The 25,119-nt window shown below is 42.7% G+C and overlaps 1 protein-coding gene across 3 annotated transcripts in view; it reads left to right on the plus strand.

Moving 5' to 3' along the window:
- The first annotated feature begins 4,323 nt into the window (after positions 1-4,323).
- Positions 4,324-25,119, plus strand: part of FUBP3 (far upstream element binding protein 3) — a 60,990-nt gene continuing 40,194 nt past the window's right edge. For 2 of the 3 annotated variants that reach the window (XM_089535224.1, XM_089535225.1), the window contains exons 1-2: positions 4,324-4,442; positions 10,872-10,977. In XM_089535224.1, coding sequence (XP_089391350.1) covers positions 10,875-10,977 — 103 coding nt within the window. In that variant the 5' untranslated portion in view covers positions 4,324-4,442; positions 10,872-10,874. Of the gene's footprint in view, positions 4,443-10,871; positions 10,978-25,119 lie in introns of those variants that run through there. The other variant, XM_089535227.1, reaches the window with a different exon arrangement.

Raw genomic sequence — 25,119 nt, forward strand, 5'->3', positions numbered from 1 at the left:
GTAGGGGTTGTATGAGGGTTAATTCCCCTCCAAGTAACAGATGCTTTTTATTTTACAGAGAGGGATAAGGGCAGATATTATACAAGTGTACAAAAATTATACGTCGTGTTTCGAAAGACAGGTAGCTTCTTTGCCTGACTCTCTATACCTGTGGCCATCTGGAGCTAGATGGTGTGAAATTCAGGACAGACTAAAAAGAGAACTCAAATGTAGAATTCACCAATGAACACAGATACCTAATTGCGATACTGAATAAAATCATGGGAATTGGAGCCATAGGTGGCTATAAGTCCTGATGGACAGAATCAGAATCCCTCTGTACATCATAGAATGGGCGCAACCTCTGCCATGCAGGAACCCACAATTACAGCACTCCTTAAAGATGTCTATCCAATCTTTGGTAAAGGCCTCCAAATTTCTTGAAGTCTACTATACACTGTCAAACAGTGAACATTTTCTTCATATTATGTTTGAATGCTCTTATCATAAAATCTTGAGTTGGAAGGGGCAGCAAGTGCCATTTAGTCTAACCCTTTGCCATGCAGGAATGCACAGCTAAAATATCCCCGAGAAGTGGCTACCCAACCTCTGTTGAAAGACCTCTGAAGAAGGAGAGCCCACCACCATTCTTCCTAATGTTTAGGTGGAATCACTTTTCTTGTAATTTGAGTATAGTGGGCTCTAGGTATCTGCTGGTGTTTGGTTCCAGGACACCGCATTGATGCCAAAATCCATGCATGCTGAAATCCCATTAAACAAAATGGCATTGTAAATTACGTAAAAAGGCAAAATCAAGATTCATTCGCTTTTTGATGTGTATGTGTGTGTATTAGGAGTTTATCTCACAGGAGGAATTTCCCTTAATTTCGAATGAAAGGAAAGTGGGGCCAGAATGCGTTCACATGAATTTGCTAGTTCAGCGAATTTATGTGAATTTGAATTGCGTTCGAACCAACTTCCCATTGCCTGAAAATAGCCTGCCATTGCCCGAAATTGCGTGTGGTCGTCTATCACGCAATAACGTTAAACTCCATGATTGTGTTCGGATAGCCATTGGATTATACTTCCCTCGTCTGATAAACTCCTTAGTATTCTCAAGCCATGGATGGTTGAATCTGTGGATAAAGAATCCGTGGGTCTGCCGGACTGAACATGAACCAATGAATTCTAATTATGCTACAAGTGATAAGGCAATAGAGATGTTTCCTCATCCCTCCATCTGCCTCTCTGAAGTTTCTGAAAAACTTGAGACCAATGGTGCACTTGTGCTCTGGTTATATTTTAATTTCCTAAATCCACTTAGCTTAATAGGTGTACTATGCAAATCTGTTTAATATGCAGATTGGTATATTATGCAAATTAACCACATTAACGGTTGCTTTTCTGCCACTGTGTTTCAGCCTTGACACCATGTATATTGTAAGCACTGGTCTGAGAGAGCTAGCATAGGGTAAGCAAATGCTAGATTTGAAACAGGGAGATTCAAGTTCAGATCCCTGTTTAGTTACTGGGTGTCTTTGGGCTAGTCATAGGACGTTATCAGACAAGGGAAATTGGAAGTATAATCCAATGGCAATCCGAATGCAATCATGGGGTTTAGCGTTATTGCGTGATAAACTACCACACGCAATTTTGGGCAATGGGAAGTCAGTCCGAATGCAATCATGGGGTTTCACGTTATTGGGTGATAGACTACCAATTTGGGGCAATGGCAAGCTATTTTCAGACAATGGGAAGTCAGTTCGAACGCAATTCGAATTCACGTAAATTCGCTGAACTAGCGAATTCACCTGAATCCGTTCTGGCCCCACTTTCTTTTCATTCGAAATTAAGAGAATCTCCTCCCGTGTGATAAACCCCTTTGTGTCTTTGGGCTAGTCATAATCTCTCAGCCAAAACTACCTTGCAGGGTTGCGGTGCAGATAAATGGGGCAGGCAACCATGGAGAGAAGCTGTACAGCGTGTGCATGTGTATGTGCGTCTTAAGAGTCCAGAAGCTGCGCCAAAGCTGCGCTCCAGTGCTTAGGAATGGAGTGTGGCTTTGGCGCGACTTCCGGACTCTTAGGACCCATGCATCATTTAAACAGCATACCTCCAAAGAGACCCGAAGCAGCTTTATTTCCCTCTTGTCTTGTGGAAACCCTATGAATTCCATAGGGTTTTCTTAGGCATGGAATACTCCCAGGTGGCTTTGCCAGTCCCTTCCTCTAAAATTTAGCCCACAGTACCTGATATTACTTGGTGGTTTCCCATCCATGGATCCAGTGCCTTCAGGATATTTAAACCCTTCTGCTGTCCCAATACAGATTAATAATGCTAATGCGATTACTAATAAAGACATTTCCCGCCCTCCACAATAGTTGCTAGTGGTATCATTTTACTCGTTTGGCAACAGGCTTTTCTTTAACCGACAACAGAAACTTACATATCTAGCAGAGCACCACAGGAAACCCTGGAAGTGACACAGTCATCAGATTCACACAATAAAATGGAGAATAAAGGTTTTTATTCCCCTTTCTTTTTATTGTATTGGGTAAGAAATGCAGAACAAAGTGAGCATAAACAGCAGGAATTTTATATGGGTGGGGGAGAAGATATTTGCCTTTCTGTGAAGATAGAGATGAAATATTTGAGGGTCATTAAAACATTTTAGCGTAACCTTCTTTGTCCTATTTAAAAAATCATCTCACCAATGCTATGATCAGAAGCACTGGTTCTCCGTACCCTCCATTCATAGATGAGAGACTTCTGAGGAGTTTATCAGACAAGGGAAATTGGAAGTATAACCCAATGGCAATCCGAACGCAATCATGGGGTTTAACGTTATTGCGTGATAGACCACCACACGCAATTTTGGGCAATGGGAAGTCAGTCCGAACGCAATCATGGGGTTTCACGTTAATGTGTGAGAGGTGATCACACACAATTTCGGGCAATGGCAAGCTATTTTTGGGCAATGGGAAGTCAGCTTGAACGCAATTCGCTGAACTAGCGAATTTACCTGAACGCGTTCTGGCCCCACTTTCTTTTCATTCAAATTTAAGAGAAATCCCTTCAGTCTGATAAACTCCTGAGTGTGTTCAAAATGGTGCCAGGCTGCAAGAGGGCAACAATTCTTACGAACACACAAAAATACCCCTTTAGGCAAGAAAACCATGGGATTCATGTACTGAGGGCTCATTCCCACTTACTGAAAAATCCGAGTCCCGATTTGGATCCGCTCCGCAACGCCAATCGATTCGAAAAGTCCACACTATGAATTGGGACCATTTATTTTTTATTTTTTTATTTAGGTATTTATATTTGTTTTTTGTTTATAATATCTTTATTAATTTTTTTCATAATTGTACAAATTAAAAAGCTCACACACTGTATCATTACACAAAGATGTCTTCTCCTTTCTTTGCCTCCTCCTTTCTCTTTGCGCTTCCCGTTTCTGATGTCCTTTATGTGTTACTTATTGTTATTATTATTATTATTATTAACCTTTATTTATAAAGCGCTGCAAATTATCTCATCTCTTCTCAACTCTTGCAAGTGTTCATACATTCCCTATATACGTATACATATATAATGTCCCTATTTGCATTATCCCCTCAATACAATTCTCATACGTCCTGATATCCATCCTCAACATATTCTGTTATGATGGCATTATATAAGAAACCATAAAAAGAAGGATGGAGAGAATTGGGACCTTTTGGAATCGCTGTTCTTTGGCACGGTTCTCGTCCCCAAACGGTGCCACTGAGGTGGGTGACATCTCTGGGGACGAATGGCACATGCCCCTCTGCCATTTGGGGCCCACAATTAACTCCATCTCCCAGAATTCCATAGCTTTGAGCCAGACAAGTTAAAGCAGTGCCAAACTGGGTTATTTCTCAGTGTGGATGCAGACAGAGAAGTGTGAGTCCTAGCAATAATGTTCAGTTGGAGGGGGATGGTAGGATACAAATAAACAACAACAACAACAGTAATAACAACAACATCAATGATAAATTTGCCTTTGGCAGCCTGTTTTGGCCACGCCCCTTCCCAGGCCCCGCCCCCTTTCTGCCTTAGTAAAAAGAAGTTACACAGAAACGTTGCCTCCAATCCTTTAACTCCGGTTTGAGGCTGAGGCTTGTGTCGGCCCCGCCCCCTCTCCAAGCCCCGCCCCTTTCCTGGCTTCCCGACGGAGCCACGCGGAGCTGCCCTCGGGCCACGTGACTTTTACCCCGGAAGCAGAGTCTGGGGCCGCCCCGTGACGTCACGACGCAACGCTCCCGTCTTTCTCTTAAGCTAGCTCTCTCTCTCTCTCCCTCCTTCGGCCTAACTTCCGTTTTCCGGCGGAAGTGAGGGAGGGATTTCCTTTTCCGGATACGGGTCCCCAGGCGGAGGGAAGCGAAGGCGAGCGAGCGAAGGCTTGAGCCCCCGGGCGCTGGACGGAGAGGCTGAGTGGAGTGAGTGTCCGGCGGAGGGTGGGCCGCGAGGGAGGCCCAGGAGGCGAGGCGGCGCTGGGGACCCGGGCGGCGGAGGCAGCGGGGAGGAGGAGGAGGAGGAGCGGGAGGAGGCCCAGGGCCGCCATGGCGGAGGAGGCCCGCCAAGGAAGGACGGGCGGAGGAGGGGGCGGCCTCGGCTCCAGGCCCTGGCCCGCCTTGGCCTCCTTCGACGGGGCTCCAGGCGGGGAGGGAGGAATGCAGAAATGCCAAAGACATATAAACGCTCTTTCGCTTCGTCTGCTTCATTTACAGCATCATTATTAGTAGGCACTTTACTGTCATTTAATGCCTTCTTGGCTTGCAGCATATGTTCAGACCTCTGAGCAAGACATGTGCCTAAAACTGTACTTTACAGGCAGCAAACTCTTAACGAACCCAGCATTTAAATCGTTCCTTTCGTTTGTTTGCCGTGTTGAAAAATTAGGGGGGGGGACCCACTTTCAACCTTTGCATTGTGTCCTCTAGCAGCCCGTCTCCTAACGCTTTCGCTGTTCTCTTCCCCTCCAAGAAACAAATCCTGGGTGCTCTGAAGGTAAGTATGGCGCGGCACATACCGCCCCGAAAGGCTGGGCTGGAGGCGTCCTTTTTTCTTCTGGAGGGATGCCGCAGCAGCAGCAGCAGCCAAACCGCACGGCGTCCCTCCGCAGTAAAAAGAACCAGGTTCTTTTTAAGGCACCTGGCGCACATCACGAGTGCGCCATTGGCACACCAGAGCCCTAAGCGGCGCACGGCAATAGCTGTACGCTGCACATGGCTTACGTCACGATGGCAGCCATGACACCAGCGCCCACATGTTCTAGGGTTCCGGAGCATGCGGTTGCTGCACGCTCTGGAACCCTAGAATTGGGCCGAGGACAGCGCTTCCTGCCTGTCTGTCCCAGGCCTATGTCTTCAATATACTTCGTAGTATATTGACGATACAGTTGCTCCTATTTGCAATGAGGACAGACTGCCAAGAAGGCAAATTTCTTGAAGGGGAATATCAAATGTGCTGCGCATTGTGCTTCATGACATGCTGTAAATGGAGGACATTTTGGAATCCTTCCTGGATAGAAGATTGAAATGTAGGACACGTCCTGCAGAAGGAGGACGCCTGGTCACCCTGCTTCTGTCAGCAGAGAACGGCTGGGAAATGTTACACAGCAGGGTTTTGCAGGGAGGAGCTTTCCATCCGCTAGATGCTAACCAGCCACTGTTGCGTGGCTGCTGTCCCAGAATGGAAAGTGGGACACATGCCCCCTGGAACATTTCATGGATGAAAGCCCAGACAGGTGTGGCCAGGAGGCAAGGACTCCAAAGATGCTAGAAGCCGATGTGGTTTGCTTTTTCCTGAATCCACTAGGAAGGGCCAGATTCTCCCCTTCCTCTCTTTCTGGCTGAGTCACTGGAATGCAAACTGTGTTTGCACTTTGAACTCAGTTTACAGCAATTGGAGTAGCTGCGGAGAAAGGAGGAATGTGGGAGGAAGAGAGAGAAACTGGGACACTATGAAAGCAGCTTAGAAAATGAGACGATAGAGCAGTGCTGGTGAACCTTTTACAGACTGAGTGCCCAAACTGCAACCCAAAACCCACTTAGTTATCACAAAATGCCATGTTCCTCTGGCTTTCTAGTGGCAAACTCTGTGCTGGGTTGACAGAGCATGTGCCCGCAGAGAGGGCTCTGAGTGCCACCTCTGGCCCATGTGCCATAGGTTCACCACCACTGCGATAGAGGATTAATTGAGAGTCCTCTGACAAATCAGGACAGTTGGAGAGTATACTGTCACTTCTGTCATCACAGGAACCTACTAAGGTGCCTTTTCTCCATTTGGATGGAGGTCCCTGATGATCCTGGGATTCCTTGGTGCCTTTGCATCCGAGTACTAACTAGGCCTAGACTAGTTCACCTTCTGGAATCGGGAGAGCTGGTATGTTTTAGGCATGCATCCTTCATCATTGGCCAGGCTGGGAGGCTGCCATCAACCTACCATCCTTAAACACACCTAGTCTCATCTGCTTTTTGGATGCTAATTCACCTTAAACTTGCTAGACATCCTTGAGGGCTGTTGCCAATCAGATTTAGTAATATTGAACTAAATCGATCAATGCTTTCATAAGGCAACTTTTTGTATTATTGTATTCTTAACATCTAAGGGCAGCAACCTCCTTAGCAATTAACTAGGAGGAGGTTGGACCAATATGTTGTATTGGGGAGGAGGTCTCTTTCTCCTAAAAGTACCCCCTCCCCCAAGAACTCCAAAAGGATTAAACCAAAAATCCTTTTTCTTGTGGTTTCTCCCCTATCAGCGGATGGCCTACAGCCCACAAGCAAATCTTCGTGGCCACAGTCCTATCAAACTTACCTTGTCCATCCACTATTTGATACAGTACTTTTCAGCTTAGAAGTTCTGCTATCTGAACTATGTGATGGCTACAGAAACATTGGCTAAGTGTCAGAACCAATGAGCCCTCGAGTATGGTCTTCTCTTTCCTTTGACAGTCCCCCTTCAGGCCTCCCTGTGGAGTCAATGAACCATAAACAGAGGCAGTCACTGTCTCTTACTGTTTCTCTAAGATGTTTATTGATTTTGTATCTGGAGTTGCAAAGAGCAATCCCTGATGAGCAATCATTGGTACAACTCTTACGTTCCATGCAAAACGTACCATCTTTGGGCCATGTTTGGGGTTTGGCAGATGATGCACACACCCAAAGCAACCTTAAGCTGTGCTGAGGGTGTGGTGAGCAGGGAAATGCTGGCACAAAAAAGAGCAGTGAAAAGCTGCTCCTGCTGGTGGCCCATTTGGAACCATTGTGGCAGCCCACTTTCAGAGTGGGCCATCCAGTCGCTGCTGTCCCACATTGATTGGGGGCCAACCAGGGCTGGAGCGGCTGGTCTGCTTCATCCCAGAGAGGAAATTATCTTTGAACTTGGTGCTCTCCATATGTGTTTGATATAAAGTTGATAGAAATATAGTCAAACAGTAGATCTGGAAACCTGCAGATTAGAGAACAGTAGGGATGGGTTAATTTTAACATGCTTATCTCAATAAAATCATATATGCAAAGCAGTCTGAAGACCTGAAATGTGCTGTTGTATTGTCTCTGAATCAGTGAGGTATCAACTGTGTCATCCAGATTCTGAGCTTTAGAATATTAGCTAAACCATAAAGACATCTTAGGCTGTAGTGCTTGAGGCAACAAATATGTATTGTGCAAAAGGAGAGTGCAACAGAGTGCTGGTTGCCCTCATGTTGTCCCCTATTTCAAACAGTCTGGCTAGACTTAGCAACAGCCCCCTTGGGTTGGAAATGCTGCTGCAGAACTTAAATATAAAACAAGAACCATCCAAAGCTTGATCCTAGATAAGGGGGCTAACCTGGTTTGTATTACAGAGGCTTGGTTGGATGTGCTCAACAGGAGGCAAGATATGGAGATGTGGAGGAAATACTCAGTGGTGTATCATAATTCCACCCTCTTACCTGTTTTCCTGCCCCACAGTTTGTATATTGAGCATATTTACTTGCAGGTGAGTTCTTAGGACACAGCAGAGAGGTATACACTATTGCTCCTCTTTCTTTCTTTCTGAGCTGGCTTCACTGGTGATTTTGGAGTCCCTGTGGCTGGTTGTGTTGAGGAACATCAGTATCCCTGCTGATCCTGTCTTCTCTTCCATGACAACCATGCACCTGTCTAATTGATATCTGTTCCCACTCATATTACAGGACAAACTCTGGATTTGGTCTTGTTTCTGTACTCGCCCTCTCATGGGGTTTAGACTCCTTGAGACTCAGAACCACTTTAAGGATGTGATGGGGACTTATTAAAATGGTCTGCCCCAGTATGCTGATGGATCTGGATGGTTCTTGGGAAGTTCCCTGTGGTTCTCTTGAAGCCCTGATTGATTTCTGGAATGGGGAAGTATCCAGATCATGGTTGCTTCTGCACTTCCCTTTCCATAAAGTGGAACCAAACTAGCTCCCAGCCTTACTAGGGAGCTGTTGGCGATAAAACTAGTTGGGCAATGACTAGAGTGGTGAAAAACTCAGGGTGGGTTTAATTCAGCACTGACTAGAAGCCAAGAGGAAAGTATACTGCTGAAATGTTTTTCCTCCCAGCATTATATTTACTCAATTGTTCAATGTTTTTCTTCCAGCATTGTATCCACTGAGAATTTTTCAGTAGCTCTTTTTTGAGTGGTCAAGAGACTTATTATATCTTGGCTCACAAGAGGAGAATATAGACCATTTGACAGCTTGCTGCTAACAATTTGCATGACACTTTGCAAATAAAATTACTCTTTTCTCACTTGGAACTGTGAGATCCTAGCACATGTGGGTTGGATTTGCCATTCCTGGTGTATAAAAGAAGAGTGTGTGTGGTTTGGGGAGATGCTGGCTAATTGAGTGAAAGGAGACATGAATACAACTAGGAAATGTTTTATCATGCCTAAAAGAAGCAGTTGTTAGAGCATTGTTTAAAAAATCATTTCTGAATCCTACTGTTTTTGATTAGTATCAGCCAGTCACCTGTATCCCATTTCTGGGCAAGGTCCTGTAGTGCATGTTTGGTAGGCTCCTGGGATGAGATGCATAATTTAGATTCAATTCAGTCTGGTTTCAAGCCTGGGTTGGGATTGAGACTACTTTGGTCATCATGATAGATAACATGTACAAGTAATTGGATGTGTGTGCAAGGTGTGTGTGTAACTGTTGGTTCTGTCAACCTTTATTACCATTGACCATGGTATCCTTCTTGGGCACTCTGTGGTGGGATTTTGAGGCAGTGGTTTCGGTGTCTTCAGTCCTTCTTGGAGAACTAACATGACGTGGTGGTGCTGTGGGATTCTTGTGTGACGCCTTCGCCTTTGGTCCATATGATCCATCAGCTTTCTGTTTTATCCACCATGCTGTTTAACATTTACATGAAACTGAAGATTGTCTGAAAATTTGGAGTTCGGAGCCATCAATTATACTCATAGCACCAAATTCTATTTCTTCTTTCCTATCTAAATCTAAGGAACTTGTACTGTAATTCTGTAACAGTGTCTGCAGTCAGTAATGGACTTAACATGAGTATATACTGCATATACTCATGTATAAGCAATGGTCAATATATAGTCTTATTTCCTTAACTGTTGTCTGAGATTTATTTGAATATTATGCCAGTATCCACATGGATGAAGATACTGGTTTTAAAATGTTGTTATTAAAATAACATACACTAGTGGGTCACTTATTTATTTATTTAATACTCTGACGTTCTGTTTGCACAGCACCCAAGACAGTACTGTGCAATATACAAGGCCAAGATTTAGGTAGAGTTCGGCACCCGTTTTCTTGCTCATGCATCCGTTGCCATTCTCCACTTGAATATTTGTCTGTACTATATCTTTCTTTGAGATACTGAGATGTGTTTGTACTATATCTTTCTTTGCCTGTGATATTGAGGCTTGTGCTCCAGGTATGCCCATTTGTAGAGGAGCCAGCTCTGCCTATAGTGACCCATGTTATCATTTGGATTATTGTAACACTTGCAGTGTGGTGCTTCCTTTGAAGAGTGTTTGGAAATGCCAGCTAGTTGAAAGCGCTTCCGTTAGATTGTTAACTGGTGCTAGCTACAAGGAGCACACAACTCTCTTGTTGCAACAGCTCCCACTGGCTGTTGGACCATTTTGTCACAATTCCAGATACAGATGATGACTTATAAAGTCCTACACAGCTCAGGTCCAGGTTATTTGAAGGACCGTATTCTCTTCATATGAACCTGTGTTGAGATCTTCTGGGGAGTCCTCTCCATCCCAGCACTCACACAGGAACCTCTGGTGGGAACATAGAATCAAAGAGTTGGAAGAGACCTCAAGGGCCATAAAGTCCAACCTCATTCTGCCATGCAGGAATACACAATCAAAGCACCTCCAACAGATGGCCATTTAACACATGGGAGAAGGCCTCAGTTGCTCCTCCCAGGCTCTGCAACTCATTCTCAGAAAGTCTAGACTGGCGCCTTCATATGGAAGCAGCTGGAGAGTTTTGGCAGGCATTCGAAGGAGGAATGGGGCTGTCACATTTGTTGGGTTTTCTTTTACTGTCTTTTTAATGGTTTCTGTTTTTAATTGGTTTTAATTCTTTGGTAGTGTGATTGCATTTTTAACATTAGTATGCTGTAAACTTTTAGTTATGTTTTAACTGTTGTAAGCCACCTTAAGTCCTAAACTGGGAAATAGATAGATAGACAGACAGACTCTTTCCCACTGGAGTACCTTAGTTAAATGATGGATGCTGGGAATTATAGGAGCTTTACGATGCCAGTTTGCCTACGTCTGTTTTTAGTATACGAGGGGGAAACTCTTCCTTTCCATATTGACAGTAGAAGTTATTCTAATGTTTTTCCGCTTCTTTTTTTCTTTAGCAAATGGCTGCTAAAATTGGAGAGATCCCCCACTTGAATAATTCTGCACCGCTTGTGGACCCCTCAGTCTACAGTTACGGAGTAAAACGACCCCTGGATGACGGAAGTAAGTGCTCTACTCCCCTTTTTTCTAACATTGTTGTTGTTTTGGAAGTAAAGGTGGAGAAATGCCTGCTGTCTACCAGAGAACTGATTGAAAAAGTACCGTATGCACTGGCATTTTTGAGAATTGGTTAGAAGAATTTTCTCACCTAGGGTGATGATGCTTGGGCATCCCTGCATAAATATTATCTGTTCCTAGATAAATACATGGAGGCTCTTGAACTGTACTGATAAAACTGTACTCCCTGCTAGGAGTGGAAAGGAGGTTTTGGAGATTCTTACGAAACCTGATGAATGAATTATGGATTAGTTGAAATTTCCACTTCAGTTAGAGCTTACTATTACTTGTGGGAAAGTGTGGGGTGGCTGAGGGTCTTAAAAACTTGTTGGCCCGGAGCACCTGGCTTCTGCAAAGTGGTAAGGTACCCTGAACTCTTTGCTTTTATTGTTTCTCTTTGCACACTGCCTCACTCTGGGAGTAACTTCACTCTGTTGTTATATTTTCTAAATTTCTGGGTTATGGTAAATGAGCAAATGTTCTGAACTGCACTGTTCATCACTGCTGCTTGGCTGTTCCTGCCAGTGGGACTGGCTAATTTTAGTGGACTCTCTATCAAAGTGGCAGATAGTCTAGGGTTACTCCTACCTCATTTTCCACCCCCATGAGTTTTGCTAGCCAACTTTTCAAAATTGTGAGTGATAAGAAAGCTATTTCTGGCTTTCTGGAAATGCTGCTTTGGGCCTTGAAATGATGCAGGGAGGCACACATAATTTTAATGGAGAATTAAATGGAACGTTTTAATGGAGATATGAACTATATTAGACTGCATAGTTAAAATGTGGTTGATAGCATAGCTATCCACCCCCCCCCCCCTTCTCATTTTTTAAAAAGATGCTGGGTCCAGGAGGGGCCTGGACTCCTTGGTGGGTTGCTCAGTTCCTGTAACAGATTTGATGTGACAACCAAACTGGGCATCTTTGTCTTATTCTTCTCTTTAAAAAACCAGAGTTATTAATCAGGGTTCACTACTAGCTTGTGACTCTGTCTTACTAGGAGAAGAACAAGTCAGAGAATCCTGGTTTGGGTAACCAGTAGCACAAAGTCCCTTGCTTGTTTAGGTCCTGGCATGAGGAGACAAGCAGGAATGCTCAAAGACTATGCTCTGGGTCCCATTGGGTGGGGTGGGCTCAGTAATCCTGGATCCAGCTAGGCTTTTGAATTGAAGGTGCTGTTTTATCTGCTTTTTTAATTTACATTAAGCCAGGAGGTAATAGGGAACCTTAAATGTATTTAGGTTAAACTGTTTTGATTTCAAGTTTGTCTTCAGTTTAACACCTTCTTTTACAAACATGTTGATTCATTATGGCTCAAATGCAAAGACCATGTGCCTAGAGATTCTTTTCAGTCCATTCACAAGTAACCAGCCCTTCCTAGACAGTTCCTTTTGGGGGGTTAGGGAAACCCCTTGTGTGGCATCCAATCTGGTGTGAGGGGCTATAACCAGGAACAAGTTGACAGAATGCCTATATGTGATCAGGAGGACTTACGGAGATCATGTATTACGATATTTAGATCTCAGCAGGCAATTCCTTGTCCCTTTTCGAGGCCCCGAATTGGTGAGTTGTCGAGGGATTGGGTATCTTAAGGTGAGAGTTCTTCTGAGAATGATAGGGTGAAATACTTCTAAACGTCTTTATTCTAGGTACAGTTCCCCTTTTGTTCCTGTTAAATAGGGAAATTAATGTTCCCCAACCATGGTATCTGGAGTGATGGAATTTGTAGTGTCACTGCATCTGGAGGCACCAGGTTAATAGAATCATAAAGTTGGAAGACACCACAAGGGCCAAACCCCTGCTGTGCAAGAATACACAGTCAAAATAATCCTGACAGATGGCTATTCAACTTCTGTTTAAAAATCCCCAAAGAAGGAGACTCCACCACACCTAAGGCAGCATATTCCACTATCGAATAGCTCTTACTGTCAGGAAGTTCTTCCTAATATTTTGGATGCACTCTTTTCCTGTACTTTGATCTGTTGCTCCTGATTCTGATCTCTGGAGCAGCAGAAAACAAGCTTGCTTCATCCTCACTATGACAACCTTCAAAGATTTAAACATGATTGTCATGTCACCTCTTAACCTTCTTTTCCCCAAGCTAAATATACCCAGCTACCTAAGGTTGGGGGGGAGCTTCTTTAAAGATACTCAGAAACTGTGTGGTGCATTGTATTCTTGATTCTGAGTAGCTAACTGCAGGTAGACTAGTAGTTCTTAGTGCTGTCACATGCTTATTACATTGCAGTAATGCTCTTTTTCTGAACTTTCTCATGAGGAACTTATCTGGCCTATTTTCTCTGTTAGTTAAAAGAGATCTATTGGATCATGAGTTGCTCAAGGCTAATTTTAGATCCACTGCAATCAATTGGGTTTCTCTAAGATTAATTTTCAAATGATTACTGTATAAACTCATGTATAAATCTAAACATTTTAATCAAAAATTGACCTAAAAAACCTGAGTAAAAATATCCATGGGTCAATGTAAGTACTGTACTTTAACTCTTACTAAAAAAGGAACCATGCCCTGGTGAAAAGCAAGAGCATAATCTGCCCTGGAAGCATTGGCCACCCCTCTAATCTCTCATCCATCCAGCTTTTAGTATGAGCGCAAACGGTTGTGCCTGCTGGAATTTTCTAAGTTGTTTGGCATTGTTTTCCTTGCTTCATCCTTTAGATCCTTTGTCACATGCCCCTAAATTTTACCCTCAACTTATATATGGGTCATATCAAAATCCATAATTTTGGCCCCAAAACCTACCCTCAACTAATACATGAAAGTTGACTTACAGTCAAGTTAATACAGTATGTGATCATTACCTTCCTGAGATTACAGTCACCCCTCCATTTTGAAAATGGAAATCTGCTGGTATTCAAGCCTTATTGGCTTGAATAGTGGCGCACACCAATGGGCATATGTCATGAGCACATGCCCCATTTTAAGTCCCTCTGTTTGCCCCTCGCGAGTAAGTCAGGGATGCAGATTCAAAGTCTGCACAAACAGGGACAACTGTATATTTTGCATATTACATTCTGTGTTCAATATTCTGCTTGCAACTGGCAAGAAAAGTCTTCCTGAAGTATATTAGGAGGCAGCGTCATGCAATCCCATTTGAAAGTGGTAATATTTTTGAAATAAAATCAGTGTTATTTCCGTTCTATATTTATAGCTAGCAGTGCTTGTAACAACTGGTGACCCTGGATTGATTGATTTACAATTTTGTTCCTCCCATCTTCCAAGATGGTGAGCAGGGTCATCATCTTCCTCTCCTCCCCTTTAGCCCCTCTCTGCTTTTGTTCTCACGGCTTAGAAGAATATTTAACTGCGATGTTGAGTTACTGGTTATGGCTGACTGGAGTGTGGAATGCATGTCTGCCATGACATTGGCATATCATTAGGTTTTGAAGGGGCATTTTGATGGGAATATCTGTCCAAATGCAGATTGGCCAATGTTTTGGGTTTCTCTTATTAAATTATGGAGTTCAATAATAAAAGTTCAACTTTGAAAAGGATTGTGAATATTTTAATTTTTTTAAAAAGAAAATTGAAAAAAATTAGTTTTAAAACATTTAAATCATACTTGTTATCTAAGTTGAAGTTTTAATTAAAAAACAAATAGAATGAATTGTATGCACTATGAATGGAATAATGCTCTGTAAATAGAATAGTCACTTTAGTTCCTTTTAGTTCCACTTTGACCATGAAAGATCTCCCAGATCAACTTCCCTACTAGGTCTTGCAAATTCAGGGCTGTTTTAGTTCCATATCAATAATCAATATCATAGTCAATATCATTAATGTCAATTAAGGGCCATTGTTATATAAATGTAATATGTATGAGTTGGATTTTGTTACACATAAGTAGCTGAGTTCTGATTCATTTAATTATTAATGATCAATTCCTTTTAATTACCTTCAGCTAATTTTTATGTTGTTACTTATGTAATTAAGTAAGCAAAAGCCTAAAACAAAACAAATACAACCTGCCTTCCAAATTCTACTGTCAAGTATTTGACCCACCTGAAAAGTGGCTCACAGCGCAGTAATAGTTGCACACTCCTAAGCCAAATCAACAGGTCTAGTTACAAAGGAAGGAGCATTGGCTTGTGATTTGGAAAGAAGAAATGTACCCTACACTTCACCCCAAGTCATTTTTGCTCCTTGATGATCCATCCATTCAAGGTTCTTCTGAGATAGAAGGGCAGCAGCTCCACATCTCAGCTGGGGAGATATCATGAGTGAAATGCATTCACTTGACTCTTCCCTGCCAAATCACAAAAGGGAAGAGATTCAATTAAAGCCCCTCCCCCCCAAGAAATAATAGTTATTGCAATAATAATAATAATAATAATAATAATAATGGCTTGATCCCATATCTGCCCAAAGAACTTCACCACAATCAGTTTTTCCCACAAGAGTTTCTATTAGATAACTGTTTGACCATTAAGATTACAGTCACAACAGGGCTAATTACTGTACCTTCTTGATGCCTTGAGTAAAGGGAATGAGTGGCCCTTCTGGGAAGTGGAAGTGAATCCAGGCATCTACATGTCAGTCCTTGGTAGGCTTTTACTGGTGGAATAGGCAGGCCACCCTGGAATCTGCTGACTAAGCAGATTCTCTTTTTCAAAACCAAGTGTCACCTCATCTTAAATCAACACAAGCTAATCTTGTCTCTGAGAGTGGCTCTCTGCCAGATATTTCTTTTATTATGATGTTTAGCAATGCACAAGCCCGCTCTTTTTGGTCTTCTACAGTCCTGAGGTCCCCTAGACAATGTAGTGATGTCAGCAAACTAGTCTTGTGTTGTCAGCAAATCAGTACATTATGAAGTATAAAGTCGCCCTCCGTATCCATGGATTCTTTATCCGTGGCTTGAAAATATTACCAATAAAAAAAAATATCCAGAAAGCAAACCTTGATTTTGCCATTTTGGATTAGGAACACCATTTTACTATGCCATTGTATTTGATGGGATCTGAGCATTCTGTAACCAAATTCCAGTGGATACCAAGGACCAACTGTAATACGTTTAGCAGAACAGTGCATGAATTATAACCAATGAATTCACAAAAGTTCAGCCACACCTTGTCGTTGTATTCTTCTCCTTTACTGATGTCTTCTTGCTTGGTTCTCCCTATGATCTGTCTTCCATTTGTCCACTTTTCAATCAATGTTGCCCAGCTACTGCAGGGGTTTCTCTTGCTTTTGGACTTCATTAGCCAACCTGTTTGTTGAATGCAGTAGAAGCATTACAAGTTGATAGATTCAGCCAAGGAAACCACAGCCCTGAGCCTTCAGGAATTGAGCAAGGCTTTAAGTCAGTGGTTCCCAACCTTTCTAATGCTGCGACCCTTTAATATAGTTCCTCATGTTGTGGCGACCCCCAACCATACAATTATTTTCATTGCTACATGCAAATATGTGTTTTCCGATGGTCTTGGGCGACCCCTGTGAAAGAATCGTTCGACCCCCAAAGGGGTCCCGACCCACAAGTTGGGAACCACTGCTTTAAGTGAAAGTCAGCTTGATGACACATAACAACAGCAAGTTTCATATGTCAAATGACAATTTGTTTCTGAAATGTGGTTGTTAGCAGAGTTCTGACAATAAAATGCTAACTATCCAAGCAGAAATCTAGTAGCAATTTGCTAAAAAAATTGTCATCATTGTGAAAGTCTGTTACTGTCACCAGTAGTTAACTTTGTGTATCTCATGTTGGACAGATATTCATCCTCAAAGAAGCCCTAATCTGTTGGACTGTGGTGGAGCCCCTTTCTTTGGACAGCCATTTGTTGGGGATGCTTTGATTGAGAGTTCCTGCATGGCAGGGAGCTGGACTGGATGGCCCTTGTGGTCTCTTCCAACTCTATGATTGTATGAAGGCTTCTCTGCACCCTGTGCAAATGAAGAGCTTTTGTTCAATAGTGCTCTTTTCTGAGTCAAACCTGTATCTTCTGTAGACACTGGGGACCTCTCAGGCCTCCAGTTGCTGATTCCCAACTTAAAATTAGGGATCACCAGCTGTCACAAACTGTCCAGAGCTGTCTCAGTACATATTTCTTGCTTCTGGGTGAATGCGAGAAATCTAGTTTGGGGGGAAATAGCAAAGAAGAAATATCTCTATGTTGTTAATGCTTTTGATGCTTTCTCCACCTCTTTTCTCTCTTATTACTTGTGCATATTCTAAACCCTACTTTCAAACAGCTGCGAGCAGCAATGAGCTTCAGCATTGCAGATGACTTTAACGTTGTACCTATCCATTTCGGTAAATGGACAGCTGATTGATAGAGGATTATGGATCTCAGACGTTTATGGCAGTGTGCTGATCGTAACAAGTTCTTGAAGCTTTCTTGGAAGGGGGGGAGAGGGGAGATCTTTTTGTCACATTGGAGAAGCTGTCTAATACCCACCCTCCTACTTCCTTTAAAGTAGACTTAATCTGTGTCTTGCGGCTGAAAAGAATTGGCTGAACTGCCCTGGGCAATGGGCATGAAATGGAACTTGAAACACAGACCTGAATTTTTCTCTTCTCCTCTCCCACTTTCAATTATTTGCTGCAAAATGTGCTTGCCTTCCTGAAACAAGCAGCGGAAAACCTGTAGTAATTGACTTTCTCAAAAAACAAAACAACAAAACACTGCAATGCCATGTTGCTTCTCTAAAGTAACTGAGAATCTGCCAGTCTCCTTGTGAGTTTGCTTTGTTTCTGTTTTAATTGTTGTTATAAGGGAGAAGTATTTCTTTCTTATCTCCACTTGGCAGTTCATACTTGGTTAGCAAAACCTTCCTCAAAATAAAAATTCCTACCCTTTAAATACTTTTTATGTCTCAGGGCACCCCTGCATTAAATCATTGTATCTACAGCTCAAAAATGCCCCTTCCCATCATGATCTTTTGGGAAGCTTCTAGCAACCTCTTGCACAGCATGAGCTTCCAGGTCTAAAAGTACTGTATATACCATTATATAAATCTAGACATTTTAGCCAAAGAATTGACCCCCAAAACCAGAGTCAACTTATCCACAAGTCAGTGTTAGTACTGTACTTTAACTCTTTATTTTAAAAAAGGAACCATCCTCTGTTGAAAGGCAAGATTATAATCTGTCCTGGAAGCACTGACCCCATTCTGCTCTTCCATCCATCCAAGTCTTAGGATAAACACAGTTACATGCCTGCTGGAATTTTGTTAGGTTCTTTGACATCATTTTCCTTTGTTTCATCCTTTGCATCCTTTGTTATATGGCTCTAAGTTTTACCCTCCGCTTATCCACGGATCATATCAAAATCCATAATTTTGGCCCCAAAATCTGCCCCCAATTTATACATGAGGTCGACTTACAGCTGAGTATATTGTAAATTACTGTAATAAATAAGTATAAATTGTGATTGTTTTGTATTCTTGCTCCTTTGAGGAAGGGTGTGAAAGCTTTTAAAAAACACCGTTTTGGACTCTACTGATTTACTGTAATGATTTCAATAGTGTTATACTTAATTTGTTTTAAGTGATGTTTGTTAACCACCTTGAATTTAGTGGAATAAGGGATAAAAACATTAGAAAGGTCGGTATGTAAAACAAATTAGAACCATATTTAAAACCATGTTCTCCAGAGAACAGCTCATTTAAAGGAAACACAGAGTCAGGACAGGTAAGTGATTTGAATAGCAGAGGCCATTTACCAGGAAATGGGGCTGATTTTATGCAGTATTTTTTCTTATTTTGCAGTAAAATGACTGCCGTTAAACTTAAATTGTGCCGGATAGATGTAAAAGGAGGGAAGAAGCATGTACACTGTGGCCTGTTAGTTCAGCCGCCCCTCCTCTGCTATTTCAGAGGCTGATGGGAAAGTTTTCCGCCTGGAGTATAAATGGCTGCGTTCTGCCCACCCTCCCATTAGGCACTCTCTTCCCAGAGCAAAATGGGTTTGCTTGACAGAGAATGGAGCTTCAGATTGTTTACAGCACCCTTGAGCTCCATTGTCCTTTTAAAAAAATGCAACAACAATATTTTCCCTGCAAAGGATACCTGGGAAGATATCTGCCTTCTTACCACTTGCCTGGTTGTTTGTTTTTGTGCACGTGGGGTGGATTTTAGGTTATGCAGAAAAAGAGAGGGCTGATAGTGGTGGGTGCTTGTTGACTGGGGTGGCTACATGCAGCCTTTTTTAATCCTGCTCCCTTGAGGCCTGTCTTTATTCAAGTGTATGAATGACGCGGTTGTATCTCGAAGTCCTCCATTTTGTGTTGGACTGCAAGTGGTGGTGGGTAGGGATCACCTTTGAATGCTTCCTCCTTTTTAAAGAGAGAGGGAGAGAGAGACTGTCCTAGTAGGAAACTAACAAGGATGAGAGGTTCTCCTCCCCCTGCCCTGCTCCCTGAGGTGCTCATTTGCTCCTTGCGGAGATTGCCCCCCCCCCCATGATTAACATTCAAAAGTAGGATTCCCTATCAATGCCCTTTGTAGTATAATGTGGTACTATCTATTTTACCACCTTATTTTTACACATTTGACCTGGAAGTAAGAGTTTCTGAATTGGGACAGGTTCTAATAAGCATATTCTTTTTGTGATATTTTGTCCCCTGGCATCAAATTTTCCATTAAACAAACTAATTCTCAGGAACACACCTGCTTTTTTAACTTGGATTGGATTAATGGAGTTGGAAGTGGCAGAATCCTGAGGTGGGAGTGACAAAGTCCTCCTGAAGTTTGTTATAGAGCAGAAACGGGAAGCCAAGTATAGTCAGGCATGCATGCATCAGCAAGAAAAGTGATTTTAATAAATTTAGGGCAATATTGGGGGTGATCCTACGGTTAGAAATACTAAAAGAGAAGGGAGTCCATAATGGATGAAAGTTTCTTAAAAGTGAAATATTGAAGGGACAATATCAAACAGTTCCAGTGAGGAGGAAAAGTCAGAGAGCTTGAAGAAACCAGGATGGATGTCTAAAGAACTTTCAGCTGAGCTAAGACTCAAAAGGGTCATGTACATGAAGGGGGGGAAAGGGGGGATCACCAAATGAGAATTTAAACAAATAGCTTGTGTGGAGAGAGAATCAGAAAAGCTAAAGGGCAGAATAAGCTCAGTCTTGCTAGAGAAGTTAAAAGCAATATAAAAGGGGCTTTTGGGGTTATGGCCATAACAAAAGGAAGAACAATGTATTGGTAGAGCTTCTGTGTGGGGAAGATGGTAAATTGCTAAAGGTACAGAGAAAAGGCAGAACAACTGAACATCTATTAGCTTTAGTGTTCTCCCAAAAGGAGAACTGTGCTCAACCAGGGGAGAATAGAGCAGATGGTGCAGTAGGGGAAATGCAGCACAGAATAGTTAAAGAGGTATTGCATGAATATCTGGTTGTTGTAAATCAGGGGTTGGCAACCTACGGCCCGCGGGCCGGATCCGGCCTGGCGAGGCCTTGGGACTGGCCCCAGCCCGGTCCTGCCACCGATTGCCGCCCCCGGCGCAGCTTCCATGCTGCTCCGGGTGCCATTTTGAGTTCGGTCTCCCAGTTGTCTGAGGGACAGCAACCCGGCCCCCGACTCAAAAAGGTTGCCTACCCCTGTTCTAAATGAATGCACATCTCCAATGCCAGATGAACTGCATTTAAGCAGGGTATCAAAAGAACTGGCAGAAGTAATCTCAGAATCACTGGCAATAATGTTTGAGAATTACTTGCAAACAGGAGACGTCCCAGGAGACTGAAGGAGGGCAAATGTTGTCCCCATCTTCATATCTTGATTTCAGTAAGGTGTTTGACAAGGTCCCCCATGATATTCTTGCAAAAAAGCTAGTAAAATGTGGGCTAGATTTGTACTTGATTGACCGATCAAATCCAAAAGGTGCTCAGCAATGGCTCCTCTTCATCCTGGAGAGAAGTAACCAGTGGGGGTGCCACAGGGCTATGTTCTGGACCCTGTCCTATTCGTTGTCAAAGACTTGGTTGAAGAAATAGAGGGCATGTTTCTCAAATTAGCAGATGGCTCTAAATTAGGAGGGGTAGCTAATATCCCAGAGGACAGAATCAGAATTCAAAATGATCTTAACAGATTAGAAAGCTGGGGCAGAACTAACAAAATGAATTTGAACAGGGAGAAATGTAGGATACTACAGCTGGGCAATAAAAATCAAATACACAGGTTTGGATGGGTGAACCCTTGTTTGACAGCAGTGCATGCGAAAGGGATCTGGGAGTCCTAGTGGATCGCAAGCTGAACATGAGTGAGCAGTGTGATGTGGCAGCTAAAAAAGCCAGTGTGATCCTAGGCTGCATCAATAGAAGTATTGCTCCATGGACTGTGTTAAACTACAGTAGATCATTTTGAGTTTGTGAGTCCTGTTGAAGTGGACAAGCTTCTTGGAAGTGTAAGGAAGACAATGTGTCCTCTCAATCCCTGCCCGTCATGGTTGACTGCCCAGGGAGGTGATGTGGTAAAAATATTGTTACAATCTATAATTAATGCATCCTTTAAGGAGGGAAAATTTCCAGCGAATTTAAAACAAGCGGTGGTCAAACAGCTTTTGAAAATACCCTCCCTTTGTGAGAAATAATTATAGGTCGGGCTCCCTTTTACTATTTTTAGGCAAAGTGATCAAGGAGGCAGTTCACTTTGGCCCTTGGGGTCTCTTTGAACGCAATGATTCTAGATTGACACTCAACAAGCTTTTTACCTCCTGTGTTTAGTTCCACTTTCTTGTTTTTCAGAGCTATATAAGTCTGTATTAAGGGAAGTTTGTTTTTGGCAGCTTGGATATGCCAACCAGAATCCTGATCTATCCCACGGGTCTCCTAGTTTGGTCAATAGCCAATAACAGCTTTTTCAACCAGGAGTAGAAGCACTCAAAGGTGAACCTAGGAGTCAATAACACAGCAGCAATCCCTTTTTGTGAGATGCAGAGTAATTTAAAAAAAGATAATTTAATCAATAATTTGGGAGCATGTATTGCTATGACACTATTAATGGAGAATAGAAATGGATGGATCCTCTTCATTTATGTTTATATGTTTGCAGTGTGTGCTTAATCAACAACTTGATGCATTTATTTTCTTTGCTCACAATTTTTTTCATGTGCCTCAATTTGATGTGTCTCTCCCCCCCCCCCCCCGACTCCTGAGGTGGCCGTTTTTCATTTCAGGTCAAAAAGAATATGCGGGTGTCTTGAGAGAGTGGTTTAGGAAAACGTATTTCATTGCAGCTTGGTCGATTTCCATGGTACTTGCCATCTCTGCCCCTCAGCAATACAGTGTAATTGAAATGGTCTTCAACTGGTTGTTAGATCTGAATGGCCCATTTCTGTGTAATGTTCAGCTAGGGCTGCAGTCGCATGAACAAAGTGAGTTACATTAGGTACTTCGGTAGAGGTAGACTGTGTGTTTGTGTAAAAGGGCCTTTGTGCTATGTCTGCACAGCCTTTTTGATGTGCAAACCATGTTCACTAACATTGTGGCAGTCTCCCCAAAACTAGTGTCTTCCAGATATGTAGGCTGGAAATGAAGGGAGTTAGAGTCCAACACTAAAATATATAGGAGAGGAGGAATCCATATGGATATGTCCTTTGGAAACCAAGGAATTAGTGTGCCATGCCATATGGGGGGGGAGATGTCCCCTGTACATCCTTCAGTCCTATTGTTATTAGATCACAACAGCTATTAGATTTGAGTTGGAGAACATCTTTGGAATGAGAATTTCTCTGCTCTCTCTCTCTCTCTCTCTCCCCTGTTAGGGAGTCATCACAATATTTTAGTTACTTTTGTTGTTAACTGCCATTAAGTCAACTTTGATTAATGAGAACCCTGTGAATGAAAGACCACCAAGTTATCAACAGCTCATTTCCGTTCTTGCAAATTCAGAGCCATGGCCTCTTTGACTAAGTCTATCCACTAGACACTATGAAAGTACAGAGGCATTGGACCTTGGCTCACATTAACTATTTTGTGTGAGGAAGAGCTGTTTCTCTCATGAGCTGTAATGGTAGCAAACATGATGACAAGTTTCACACAGTCCATGCTTGCTTGCTTTGTTGCTGACAATATTTGTTTTATGCTGTCTTAAGCATGTTTGGTTTCACAGCCCTAGTCATTGCACTTATGTTGTATACAATTTTTGCATATTACTGCAGCTCCTGGATGGACATATTTCTTTGTACCAGTTGTGGGGACAAAGTGCCACTCCGCAAGGCTGTTTTTGCTATCCTTGACCTCCCCAGAGCCTCTGGAGTATTCCTTTTCCAGCCAAAGAGGGTGAATTGCATTGGGGGAAGCCAAGTTGGTCGCAGGTGCATCTAGATCCGACCATATAACACCTGTCCTAAAATCTCTCCATTGGCTGCCAATTAGTTTCTGGGCATGATACAAGGTGTTGGTTATAACCTTTAAAGCCCTACATGGTCTGGGTCCAGACTACTTGCGGGAGCACCTTCCTCCACATAATCCACCCTGCACTACTTAGGTCCCCTGGGAAGAATTTACTGCAGCCTAAGAAGACCAGATTGGCTGTGGTAAGCCAGAGGGCCTTTTCATCTGCCGCTCCTAGGTTATGGAACGATCTGCCACAGGAGATCCGTCACATTACCAGTCTAACAGCCTTTAAAAATGCTGTTAAGACGGATTTTTTCCGGCAGGCCTTTCCAGATTAGCCTCTCCTCCACTGATATTGATAGCCCCTGTCTACCCCAAGAAAGATAGATGTCTCACCTCTAATTTTAGCTATTTTTTCTTTTTCTTTTAGTATTTCATATTGTTTATCTTATATTGCTATTGTTTTTAGTTTGTTCTTTTTAGGATTGGGAGGGGGGTCGGGGTAGAAGATTAATTAGAAATGTGGGAGGCAGGGAGGGAGGCGCGGGGCTTCCCCTTTGCCTCCTCTGCCCCAGGCCGCGCGGCCCTCCTCTTCCTCCCCAACGTGGTGGAGGAGGAGGGGGGCCGCGTGGCCTGGGGCGGAGGAGGCGGTGGCGGTGGTGACAGGATCGGGCTGGGGCCGGTCCTGCTGCCTCCGCGGGCTGCGTCAGGCCTGTGGGCTGGGGGTTGCCGACCCCTGCTCCATAGTCTCAAAGGTACTACAAGATCCTTTTTCATGGAACTGGAGTTTAAAAGAGTGGGGAGAAAATTGTTGCTTTTTATTTAGAATTTCTTTCATGAAATTTGTTACTTGTACAACTGTGGCAGCATTTTGAATTCTTGTGCATGCTTTTTAAAGAAGGCATTTGAAATTAGTTGGCCTATGAATTAATTCAAGCAAGCTGGATATTGAGCTGTGGTTTGTGCTAACCATAGTTCATAACTAAAACTGATGTAAATACAGCAGTGTAATGCAACAGGAAACACATAAATGTCTGTTCTCATTTTTCTAGTCCTCCAGCATCATATGCCCATCTCTCTTTTGGATAAAATACGAATTACATGGGTTGTGAACCAATTTCACTGCACTAACATTACCTGGCTGTGGTTTGTCAGTTCAGACATTATGGTAAATCGTAGTTTGTGAACTCATTTCAAACAGTTTTTGCTGATTCTGGTTTTGCTAGCTGATTATAGGATTCTGGCTTGCTAGTTCAAACTTAATGGTTATTTCTATCTTAGGAACAGTGTTGTTTCATTTGGCCAGTTTCGGTCAACTATGAAGAAACATCTCCTTCCCTAGAATGGCCATAAATAATTCAGCATTCACTTTTGGTCTTAACTAACTGAGTTTGTCATTTCCTCTGAACCCAACAAAGTATATTTACTCTTAACTATGGTTTGTTCAAGACAAGTCACAATTGTGATGTGCTGTTCAGTCTAAACCCAATCAAATTATTAGCTTTGGCTTGTTTTGAACAAACCATAGTTAAGATTATGTATAATTTCTTCAGTTTGCAGAAACCAACAAGCTCTGGTTAACAAAAAACTAAAGTAAGAACTTCTAATCATGACTTTATGATGGAGGGACAGAACTTGTGAGTGCAAGGCTAGCTGTGCCTTGCACAGTAATCCATAATTTGCTGTGATATCTCAGCCAGCTTCATGTATCTGCTCTAGTGAGTTGATGGTACCTGTTGCAGTATGAGGACAGTCCACGTTAGAACGTGTGATGTGGTGTTTTCCTGTAGCTTTGCAG

Source organism: Sceloporus occidentalis, unplaced genomic scaffold (genome assembly GCF_023333645.1).
Source record: "Sceloporus occidentalis isolate IW3139 unplaced genomic scaffold, rSceOcc1.0.p SCAF_8, whole genome shotgun sequence".
Taxonomy (NCBI): Eukaryota; Metazoa; Chordata; class Lepidosauria; order Squamata; family Phrynosomatidae; genus Sceloporus; species Sceloporus occidentalis.